Source organism: Chaetura pelagica, unplaced genomic scaffold, assembly GCF_000747805.2.
Source record: "Chaetura pelagica isolate M959 unplaced genomic scaffold, ChaPel_1.0 scaffold477, whole genome shotgun sequence".
Classification (NCBI taxonomy): domain Eukaryota; kingdom Metazoa; phylum Chordata; class Aves; order Apodiformes; family Apodidae; genus Chaetura; species Chaetura pelagica.
The window spans coordinates 936,921-949,034 of NW_009953956.1; the positions used below are offsets into that span (position 1 = coordinate 936,921).

The 12,114-nt window shown below is 42.6% G+C and overlaps 1 protein-coding gene across 1 annotated transcript in view; it reads left to right on the forward strand.

The window, feature by feature from the left end:
* The window catches only part of DOCK1 (dedicator of cytokinesis 1), a 298,906-nt gene that overhangs the window by 158,761 nt on the left and 128,031 nt on the right, over nt 1-12,114 (forward strand). The window contains exon 29 of the mRNA XM_010001879.1: nt 3,854-3,955. Within this exon, the coding sequence (XP_010000181.1) occupies nt 3,854-3,955 (102 nt within the window). The remainder of the gene's footprint in view (nt 1-3,853; nt 3,956-12,114) is intronic.

Genomic DNA, 12,114 nt, shown 5'->3' on the forward strand with positions numbered 1-12,114 from the left:
TCTCTTGAAGGGCCAATTGAGCATTTATTATTTTATTGTAAAAAATTCTGAGCATTCATGCTTCAACTTTTCCTTCAGAGCTGTATTTCACAGGAATGAGAAGCTAAAGTTTTGCAATGGCATGGTCTTTTATTTTTTAAATTTATTAGAAAATATATTTTCTGAAGAATAACACATTGTTTCTGAAGAAGAATCAGCTTCTTTGGTGTTTTGTTTTATTTTGTTTCTTTTAATGGAGCTGAGTTATCAATCCTCCAGCATGGGAGCATGAGAGCCTTACAGTATCATAGAATGGTTCAGGTTGGAAGGGACCTTAAAGATCATCAGGTTCTGACCCCTCTGCTATGAGCAGGGACACCTCCCACCAGACCAGGCTGCACGAGTCCCATCCAACCTGCCCTTGAACATCTCCAGGGAAGGAGCTTCCACATCCTCGCTGGTCAACCTATTCCAGCACCTTACTGCCCTCATGGTGAAGAATTTCTTCCTGATGTCCAACCTAAATCTCCCCTCTTTCAGTTTAAAACCATTACCCCATGTCCTGTCACTGCCCTCTCTGGTGAAAGGTTTCTCCCCACTTTCCTGGAGCCCCTTCAGGCACTGGAAGGTGCTCTAAGGTCTCCCTGGAGCCTTCTCTTCTCCAGGCTGAACACCCCAACTCTCCCAGCCTGTCTCCAGAGCAGAGCTGCTCCAGCCCTGGGATCATTTTCATGGCCTCCTCTGCACCCTCTCCATCAGGTCTATATCTTTCACATGCTGAGGGCTGTCCCAGATCCCATGGTTTTGCTTTGGGAATACTAAATTCCCATTGGTCTCAGTGTACCTAGTTAGAAAGTAAAGAATTAATCCAGCACCTCTGCTTTTGGGCAGGAGAGAAATTAATTGTAATCAACTGCTCACAGAGTGCATGAAGTGCTCTCTTCTAGTACAATGTGTAGTAATTATCTTGGTCACTGTGTGACTGCTTCAGCCCTGAGATTTTCAAGGGAGGGGAGGATGAGAAAGGCTGTCAGTACAAACCTTGACACTATTTCAGTGAATAAATAGCTAAGAATTGCAGAGGGCAATAGCAGGCCCCCTGGGTTGCCCTTGCAGTTCTGGCTGTATAAACATAGCTTTGCAATTACTCTTACTCTTAACCTTGAAATTGAGAATTAGATGCTTTTTTTTTCCCCTGTTCATTGCTTGGAGTGTCATGCTGCAGATGACAATGGTCTCCAAATCCAACTAAAGATTAAAACTCAACGTCGGATTAAAATTCAATCATGTTGGTAGCTATTGCTAAACAGTTAATAGGTCACATGGAAAACACCTACACTACAAATACTGCCTATACAGAATGACATTTTTTTATTAGCTTTGTAATTAAGGTCATGCTGGCTGTAAATGATACCTCACTAAGTGCCAAAAAAAAAGAGATGAAAAGTAAGCAGATGACTGGTAATGTACTTTTTTCTAATATTAGAGAGATTTTCCTAACCAGCAGGGGCCTGAACACTACTTACCAGGTGGGATCTGAAGAGCAATATTGGAGCAGGGATGTCTGTGCCATGCAGCAGAGGCTGAAAGGAACAATATTCTACCAAGGGAGGAAAGAGTTGTTGGTACCAAGATGATACTAGGATGAGCAGGAATCATTTCTTTTTCATGCAGGGAAATGGGAAAAAATGTTGATTAACTTGTCAAGGACCCTGAAACGTTGTGCTCAGCACCACTTTTGGGGCTCAGCATAAGCTGGTGTGAGAACATTTGGCAATTTTCTGTCATTTTTTGTAAGTAGAACTTAAACGCACTCCAGAGCTCCCTGACATTCATCTTCCATTTGTATTTGCTAAGCTTGTTGATTTTTCTCTAATTAATTTTGTCTCCAGCAACCATTCCATGCTTGGAACAAGCTTTCATGTTTTCACTGTCACACTTCCACGTGGAGGCAGAGTGTTTAACCACTAGACATTAAACTTCCAGCTGTCCTTTCCTGTTCTCACCCTGCTAATTAAGATGAAATTGTGCTGTAATTATGAGTCATCATTTCCTGTGGCTTATGGGGACAGTCATAGCAGCTCCCCTGGAATCAGTGCTCTTGTCCCAGGAGAGGGTTGGGTCCCTTGGCAGGAGCTGGGGATGGTGAAGGGGAGAGATGGCTCATGTAGGAGCAGCCAGAGAAGGGAAGAGGGGCACCAGTAGATGCAGAGGAGAGGACAGTCACATTCATCTGTTACTCCACCTGCTGCTGTTTCTAAGAATGAATATTAAAATGCATTTGAAAGTTTAACAGTAGATCCACATTAATTTTCTTTCGTATCCAAGGTCGCTGTGGTAATTTCCTCTTCATCTTTTGCCTGTTGCAGCCACTTATATCAACTTAAATTACTCAGCAAAAGGGGAAGGAAACACACAAGTATGTCCAAAGCTATTAGCCAGTTATAGAAATTACTATTGGATATTTTCTTGCAGGCATAAGGCCTTTTACAGTGCCTGCTATGTAGAGTGCTTGTTAAGTGGTGTTTTGACAGTTAACTTCTGGAGATGATCCCATCTGTTTTACATTTCATAATAGCAAACATTATTTTTGGATGGTTTGTTATGAAGTTCTTTTGGTGTCATGGAACAGCAGCTCAGGTGGCCTTTCCCATTCCTGTTCATGCTGTTTGCATGTTGCCTGAAAAGTCTCTTCAAGCACCTTTGCATCATGTAGGAAGAATGATTCTCTTGTGTGGAGAAAACCAGTTACACAGGAGTTGAGATCTGAACTGGTGGAGCCCACCTAATGGAGGAGGGAGAAGAGCAAATTCAGGGAGTGCTTATCTGGTGGAGGTTGGGGGCTTAGGCTGGAAATAAGAGGGCTCATAACACACAGATAACTTGGTGTCATTTTGTGTTTGATCTGAATTACATGGACTAATGTAAAATGAAAAAATATAAACCCAAATGTTAAAGGTAACAATAAAAACTCCACGCTGTGCTTAGAAAGGAAATTCTGGAGTCTTCTGTCAGGCAGGGCTTGGCAAAGGATACCCTTGGAAACAGCACAGAAAGGGGAATTAGCCATTTTATCAAATCATAAATAGAGTATTTTCTGAGTAATTATTCTGATTTTTTTCCAACACTTCTTTTCCTCATTGAAGCCCAGAAAAGGTGGGTGCTTTGGCCATAATCAGTCAACAGTTTTTTAGCAGATAATCAGAGAAGAAGGGTGGACAAGCAGAGCAGTAATTTATGGGACTGGAAAATCTCAAAGCCATTGAAGAGGGTTTGAGTGATTACCTTGATACTTTCACATTTCAGAAGGAAAGATTAAACTTTGGGGGGGGCACTTTTTATTTTTCTTGTGGTGTGTGAGAGGTGTGTTTGGTGCTGCTGTTCTGTTTTTATGGCAGTTGCTTGGTTTGGTTTTCTTTTTTTAAGCATCACTGTATCTGAAAATGCCATTCAATGAAATTAAAATTGGGGGTTTAACTGTGATGCTCAATATAAGGATTTTTAAGAGATTTCTTGCTTGAGCAGAATATCGACTTCCCAAATGCAAATCCTGATATTGTGTGATATTTTTAGGAGTGGTGAATATTCCCTTCCAAAGCCTTTGATGCCTGTGCAATTTTTATATGAAGAATATCTTGCAAAGTCTTCAGTGGAGATGGTGCTAAAACCATGAAATGGGAAATAGAAACTTTTCAAGGTGTTGTTTTTTTTTTGTTTTCTTGACAGAATTTTGCATATTCATTAGTGAATATAAATGATAGAATTATATCCACTGCATTCCTTGGTGCTCTTGAGCAATGTTACATTTTGATGGCAAGCCTTGTGTTGCCCTGTTTTAAATAATTGATTTGTTTCTTCTTCTCTTTTTGATTAGGGGAGTTTTGTTGCATGCATGACTGCCATTTTAAGGCAAATGGAGGACTATCACTATGCTCATTTAATCAAGACTTTTGGAAAGATGAGGTCAGATGTCGTGGTAAGTTTAACATGTTTGATCTGTTCATAAGATCATTTAGATTGTGTTTGTGGGTTTGGTTTTTTTCCTTGTTGCTGTTTGCTTACTACACTTGTGGGATGTAAACAGGATGTGTTGGACGTAACAGATTTAACATAAAAGTCATTCATAGAGCACAGTGACACATTTTCTGAATTTGCAGAGGACAAAATGAACCCACCTGCCACACACAGGAATGCAGCTCATCTCTGGAGCTGTTCAATATTTAAAAAGCAACCACTAAGACAGTGGATTTAAGGCAATTAAAAGAAAGCATAGTAAAAAGCAATAGTACTGCTGAGCCATTACTAAAAATGTTTTGTTTAAGGAGAGAAGAAAAATAAAAAAAGCTTTCTGGTGGCAGGGAACTTGAAATGTTAAATCTTCCAGATGTCCTAATTTCTTTTGTTTAAATAGCTTTGACTTCCAGATCTGCTCACTTTAAATCTTACACAAAACATTTTAACCTTAAAGATGCCCTTAGTTGTTAAATAAGCAATAATAATGGAAATTTGTCTTCTCAGAGTAGTTCAGTAGCCTAACTAAGCCAGCAACACAACTTAATTAGAGGATAATAGAAGAGAGTTTATAGCTGAGGAGAGAACTCTCTAATGACCTGGAACTGCCATTGCCATATGGCAAGTGCCTGCTGCAAAGCAGCAACCAAACTTGTTGGCTGAGACCTGTCAATTAGCAGCTGACCTGAAGCCTGAGCAGTATTTCATTACCCACTCTGCTCCTAGGGATTCTGGTAGGTGTTTTAGGAAACTTTCACCTGGATTTTCATCTTCAGGATGTAATTTATTTAGGTTCCCTTCTGCCTTCCAAACCCAACATAGCAAATCCCAAGGACTTTTCATGGGAAAGTTTCTATGTGTTTGGTCTTTCCCATTTTCCTTAGGTTCTTTAATTTCTGTTCTTATGACTTGTGCTTACATGCTGCAAGGTTTGAGCTCTTTACCTCATGTCAGTTTGCAGATGAGGTCTGTTTGTGCCTGATCTGGCACTGCTGAAGTACAAAGCTGATGTTTCAAGAGCATAAAGACAAAGTCCAACTGCAAAGACCTGCAGATGGGTAGCACAGTCTTGACAGGGTTGCTTCCCAGTTACTCTGCTTCAGGATCTCTGGGCACTTCCATGGGTCTTTGGTTGGTTTTCTATTATAACAACTAAACATTTCCAAGCTAAAAGCACGTAGGGGAGGGGAAATGATATTTAAACAGACAGAAAAGACACGAGCATTAAGGTTAATCAAGCCATTTCTGTACTTTTGAAGTGATTCAAACCATTTGGCTCTGCAAAAGGCAAACTGATTACAGGGTTTTACATGGCAAAAAGGAAAAAGCAGTTTGCTCTTAAATTAAGCCAAGAAAAAATGCAGAGGGAAGGATTGGTTAGGAAATGTGTGATTATTCTAATGGCTGTAAAAGTGTTTATTTAAAATCTCGCTTTTTGCTCTAAATGGCCTGAAAGGTGGTTTTATAGGTCAGATCTTTCGTGGTGAAAACAAGGGAGTAATTATGTATTTGAAATTTGGCAAGTGGTCTCTTCATAATTGTTTTTTTCAAGAGTTTGATTTATGTGCTGTGCCCTGGGATACGTGAAGAGTCACTTTTTTCTTTTGTCTCAACTCTCCATGTGTTTATCCCTTCCTGTCTGTTCTTGGGCTGGGTGGCTGGAATTGCTCTGAACTGTTCAAATCATATTTTCTGTCAGCAGGTGTAGTTGGACTACTTGTTTTCTTCTGATCTGTCACTTCCTTGTGGTTTGTGTTGGCAGATTCGATAAACTAAACTTAGTCCCTTGCTGTAATGCTTTGTCTATCTTGAATTTAAATGTACCTTTAAAATGTTTTCATATTGTTGATGAAATGATGATGTGTGTTAATGGGAATGGGATTGGGAGCTGGCTGGGTGACAGAACTCAGAGGGCTGTGGAGCAGGGTCGTGTTGGAAGCCTGTAACCAGTGGTGTCTGCCAGGGGTCAGTACTCAGTCTGGTCTTGTTCAACATACTCATCAACGACCTGAACGAGGGGACAGAGTGTGACCTTAGCAAGTTCACTGATGATATACTGGTGACACTCCAGAGGGCTGTGCTGCCAGCCAGCATGACCTGGACAGGCTGGAGAGCTGGGCAGAGAGGAACCTATTGAGATTGAACAGGGCAAGTGCAGTGTCCTGCACCTGGGGAGGAGGAAGCCCGTGCACCAATATAGGTTAGGGGTGGGGCTGCCAGAAAGCAGTTCTGAGGAGAAGGATCTGGGTGTCCTGGTAGACAGTGAATTATCCATGATCCAGCAACGTGCTCTTGTGGCCAAGAGGGCCAGTGGAATCCTGGGATGCATAAGGAAGAGTGTGGCCAGTAAGTAGAGGGAGGCCATCTGCCCCTCTGCTCTGCCCTGGTGAGGCTGGAGAACTGGGTCCAGTTCTGGGCTCCCCAGTTCAAGAGAGACAGGGAACTGCTGGAGAGAGTCCAGGGGAGGCAGCAAAGATGGTTGGGGGATTGGAGCATCTCCCTGCTGAGGAAAGGCTGAGAGAGCTGGGGCTGTTCAGCCTGGAGGAGAGAAGGCTGAGAGGAGACCTTCTTGATGCCTACAAGTATCCAAGGGCGGGTGCAGGGAGGATGGAGCCAGACTCTGCTCAGCAGTGTCCAGGGACAGGACAAGGGGCTACAGGCACAAGCTGCAAGATGGAAAGTGCCTTTGGAATATGAGGAGAAACTTCTTTATGGTGAGGGTGACAGAGCCCTGGGACAGGCTGCCCAGGAGGGCTGTGGAGTCCCCTTCTCTGGAGATACTCAACTCCCCTGGATGCAGCCCTGGGTGATGTGGTCCAGGGGATCCTGTGTTAGCAGAGGGGTTGGACTGGATGATTTCTAGAGATCCCTTGCAGCTTTGACAGTTCCGTGATTAAATATAAGTATAAAATACATAGTAACCTGGTAAAACATGAAACAGGTAATAAGTTAATGGTAAATAAAGCTACCCTAAACTGACTTTAAAGTATGAGTAATATAGATGAAGATGTGGAGGAATAATGACAGTATGTTGTTAATCCTGTGATAAAAGGGAACTACAGTGCAGAAACTTTTTTAAATTTAATATTTTTTTTAAAAACACAAATAAAACCAAGTCATCCTGTAGGACAAAAGGATGAAGGCACCAACCCAGTTTCTCTGTTTAAAAGAGAAACTTACATAAGCTTTTCAGTGAGAACCAAATGGGAAGCTACTGTTTTCTAAAGTGTTTCTTCCTGGATGGGCTTTCATTGGGAATTTGAAAGCCACGTGTTGTTCAGTATTTTGTTTCTGCATCAGCAATGATGTCCCATGGGGCTCTCCCAGGAGCTTTGCTGTGCTCTAAGTTTGCCCCTGTTCCTTCTTGGAGCTCCTGCTTTCTGTCTGCAGGGGCAGGGGGGATGCTGCTGAATTGTTTGTGTGTGGTTTGGGTGGAAATAAAAAGAAGCCCTTCTCTACTTTTACTTTTTCTGCTTTTTCCATTTCTTTTTAATCTGACAATTTTTGAGCCACTGCCCTTTGACTCCCCCATCAGAGTTTTCATTCAGACCCAAATGTCCCTGCATCTGGAGGTGATGCCTGCATCTCATATTCCAGGGTTTTCAATTCCATCACAAAAACATAAAGCAGCAGTGATTTAAAACTGGAACCAGATCAATTCAAACAAGAATGGAAGAGGTATTTCTTGAAAAAAAATCACAAGGAAAAGGGAGAACTGAAGTGGAGCTGTGGTTGCTTCTTCACCATTAGAAACCCTTAAATCTTTCTTCAGCCTGGGTTCCTGCTCAACCAGAAGTTATAAGAGTAGTGTTGGAACTGCTAGAGGAAACTTTATGGCCTGTGTTATGTAGATGTCAGTTTTAGGTTATTATAATGGTCTTCTTTAATCTCAGAACTCTTAGGTGAGGTGGAATGCCTTAAAACCAGTCTTGTGTGTCTCTGCAGAGTGTGTTGGTTAGGTTCACTAAGGTATTGCTGTTCAAAGAGGAATTTCTTGCTGTCATTTACCATCATCCTGAGATGAAACCTCCTCTGAGATCAGTGAGGTGATTTCTGGGACTAACTGGGCTCTCTCCTCTTTTCACCTGGTAGAATTTCTATCAATTCAGGCACGTGTGGTACTTGCTGACAATAAATAAATAAATATGCTGATGTTTTACCATGTGTCAGATCTCAGAAGTATTCCTCCCTAGAGGCTTTCAAGCCAGCATCCTGGAGTCAGTGAAGTATGGAGGATAAACTCCATAGGGTGTTTTAGATGATAATTTTCTGCAGCTCCATTTCCTTTTTTCCCTTTAGTATTTTGTGCTCCTAGACTCTGCCTTTTACTGGGAGCACTGGTGGGTGTTGTATGGCCTTTCTTCACAGGCTTTGACTGAGCTTTGATGTCAGCCAGTGATGATGTGGCTTAAGCAAACTGGATGGATGGCTCTGTGGGGTGTTCCTCTTTCCATGGTGGTGGAGAGTGGACCTTCCACAGACAACTCAACAGAGGTTAAACTGTTGTCTCAAAATGTTTGACTTTGACCTGAAAATGTTTGACTTTTGACTGCTGCTCCTCAGGACTCAGCGAAGCTGAAACTTTCATTGACTTGGCCTGAAGTATTTTTCATAATGACTTCCTACATGTTTTAACTAGTCATTTTTATTAACCTGGAAAACTTATGGAAGAACTTCTTTGAAATTCAAGTCATGAAAAATGTAAATAGTGGTAGTGTTGTATCCGGGTAGGGTGTGGTGCTCAGCAGAGGAGATGACATTGTCCAAGCCTCCCCTGTCACCATCTCCCCAGTTGCAGGGCTGAGCTTGCTTTGTTTTCTTTCTATACTTGACTGGGAATTGTGAAGGGGTCCCATCTATTATGAATTTTACTTTCTTGGGATATTAAATAGAATTTGTGTTTGTAGTTGGAAAGAGATCAGGATTTGCAGCCCCTGCTCCTTTATTACAGGTTTTTATCACTTTTTAATGTTCAGAACAGTTTGTTCTGCTTTTAGGTATACTGCAAAGAAACAGCACAGCAAGAACTGATAGCTGCCCCTTCTGCTCCCACCCTCCCCTAGAAAGCTGGGTTTTGTTCATGATATGAGATTAATTCATATAAACCCTTTGCTTTTCTATAAGAAAGATAAAATGGAAGAGAGAGCAATATTACAAATACATACAGGTAAGCACCAGGAGCTTTTTATTTGATCAATAATTAGATTAGCTGCTACAGAGCAGTATTTAAAGTACCTCTGTGTAAGCAGGGTTATTAAAATGTAAATATCAGTAGATGAAAATGTAGAAGTGAATCAGCAAAGTAGGTCAGATCATATGTGGCCCAACCTCCAGGGTCAGGAACGAACGTGAATCATCAACAAAAATATATGAAAGTTCATCCACCATCACCCACAGCTGGATCAGCAAAGTGTGCAGAGGCTCAGGCTGGTGACAAATAAAGGGTAAGGCAGTTTGTGACAAGATCAGGAAAGTAAACATCTGTATTCATAAAATATTAAGGGGAAAATAAATAGCACAGGGGGCTCAAATCTGCCCTTGTGTCATGGTGCCAGCTCCACCAACGCTTCAGTTCTTGGGCTGTGAAGCAGCTTGGGCAGCAAAATATGCAACATGATCATTAGAAATTAGGTAAGTCCCCAAAATACCTGAACACTGAGCAGGAAAGGATGCAGTTTGATCTCTTAAATGAAGACACATTTTAGTGAGCCAGTGGAGTGTGTGTCAGGGATGAATTTTGCCTTATGCAACAGTAACATCTCATTAACCACGAGCAGCTCCAAAGTTTGTCTCAATCCTGTTAATGTCAAAACATCTTCACTGAGGTTGTGTTGCTGGGAGTGATTTTAAAATAACAGAGGAATTATTTTATGATTATTCACCGTTTTAATTAATTTTGGTAGAATATGTGTTTTGTGGCTGCTGATGCCCTGTTGGCCCCTTTGGCCCAGGAGTCTCCTTGGGTACCAGGAGCTGGGATGCAAAGCACCCCCAAGTGCCCTGCACACCACAGAGCTGAGCAGCCTGGAACCTCATGTTGCTTCCTGATCTCACCGTTGTGTCCTCAGGATCTCTGCAGCTCCCTGCCTCCCACCAACTGGGAATTTCTGTGCCAGGAAAAACATCTTAACAGAGGAAGGAATCAAAAGATAAAATGTGATGAAGAGGCCAGCTCTCACCCATGGAGAGAGACTTACAAGAGCAGTAACTTCATATTTGTTTCTCACTGAAAAGGTTACATAAAAGCCAGCCTTAGTTAAAAGTCCAGTGAATGTAACATTTTGGGCTTTTTTTTGGTAGGCGTTTGACATTTTAAAGATAGACGAGATAAATACCATTACTGAGAAGCTGTAGCAAAGGAAAAAAGATTCTAACCTTGGAATAAAAGTTCATTTTTATCTCTGCGTGAAGTGGATCAAGGGCTTAATGCATAAAGTTCTTTCCCCCCACCCCCCTTGATCTTTCTTTGAGCATTTGACATGACTCAACTTGTTAGATCGTGATTATAGATCCCCAAATTGCAGAAGATGGTTTACATTGTGAAGTGCACAAGGTTTCTGTTCCAAGGAGGTGTTTGTGTTTATATCTGTGTAGAAATAAATTGGTTTGCACTACGAAGATGAGCTTTGCTTTTGGTCAGGTTTTCACTGCCAGCAGCAATTACTGCTGCTCCCTTTAGGGAGAGTCTCTCCCAGTTTCAGGATGGCCAAAAGAGTGGTGACCAGTGGAGTCAACTCCAGCTGGGGCCAGTCACAAGTGGTGTTCCTCTCAGGGCTCAGTGTTGGGGCTGTTTCTGTTTAACATCTTTATTGATGACCTCGATAAGGACATAGAGTGTCCTCGATAAGGACATAGAGTGTAAGACTGCAGGTGACACCAAGCAAGGCAGGAGTGTTGATCTGCATGAGGACAGGGAGGCTCTGCAGAGAGACTTGGGTAGATTGGATCTTTGGGCTGATGTTAATGGTCTGGGCTTCAACAAGGCCAAGTGCTGGGTCCTGCACTTGGGCCACAACAACCCCAGGCAACGCTCCAGGCTCAGAGAGGTGTGACTGGAAAGTGTCTGGCAGAAAAGGACCTGGGGCTTCTAATTGACAAGCAGCTGAACATGAGCCAGCAGGGTGCCCAGGTGGCCAAGAAAGCCAATGGCATCCTGGCTTGTCTTAGAAATAGTGTGACCAGCAGAAGTAGAGAGGTGATTGTCCCCCTGTACTCAGCACTGGTGAGGCCACACCTGGAGTGTTGTGTTGTGTGGGCACCTCAGCTCAAGAGAGATCTCGAGGTGCTGGAGCAAAGACAGGAGGGCAACAAAGCTGGTGAAGGGCCTAGAGAATAAATCTGATGAAGAACACTTGAAGGAGCTGGGAATGTTTAGTTTGAGAAAGAGAAGGCTGAGGGGAGACCTCATCAGTCTCTACAACTACCTGAAAGGTCATTGTTGAGAGGCTGGGGCTGGGCTCTTCTCACAGGTAATTGGCAACAGAACAAGAGGGAAGGGCTTCAAGCTGCAACAGGGCAGGTTTACACTAGACAGTAGGAAAACGTTTTTCACAGAAAGAGTGGTCAGACAGTGGAACAGGCTGCCCAGGAAGGTGGTTGAGTCACCATCCCTGCATGTGTTGAAGGGTCGTTTGGATGTGGTGTTAGTGGATAGGGTTTAGGGGAGAACTTTGGAGAGAAGGGTTGATGGTTGGACTGGGTGATCCCAAGGGGCTCCTCCAACCTGAATGGTTCTGTGATTCTGTGAAAATTAAACCATTGTGAAATTAAACCATTGGTGTTGTCTGCCCCAAGCTGGGGTGAGGCAGCTCATCTGAACCCTGCTTTGAGCTAGAGCATCTATTTATTTATGTTTAATAAATAGAAAACCTTCATTTCAGGCAAGAGAAAAAATTCAGGAGGGTATTCACAAAGGAAGGGGAAGCTCACCAACTGACTCCAGGGAGTACTTTTAGTGTAATTGTAAGATTAAAATGAACCTCTTAGGGGTTTTTTCCCCCTTCCATGTACCAGCATGCTTTTAACAACTTCCCAACACATACCAGGCATGTGTCAGGGTGTGTGGGCTGCAATAGTCACTGCACAGAAAGGGACTTGGTGGTATGGAAAAGGAGGTGTGTTCTC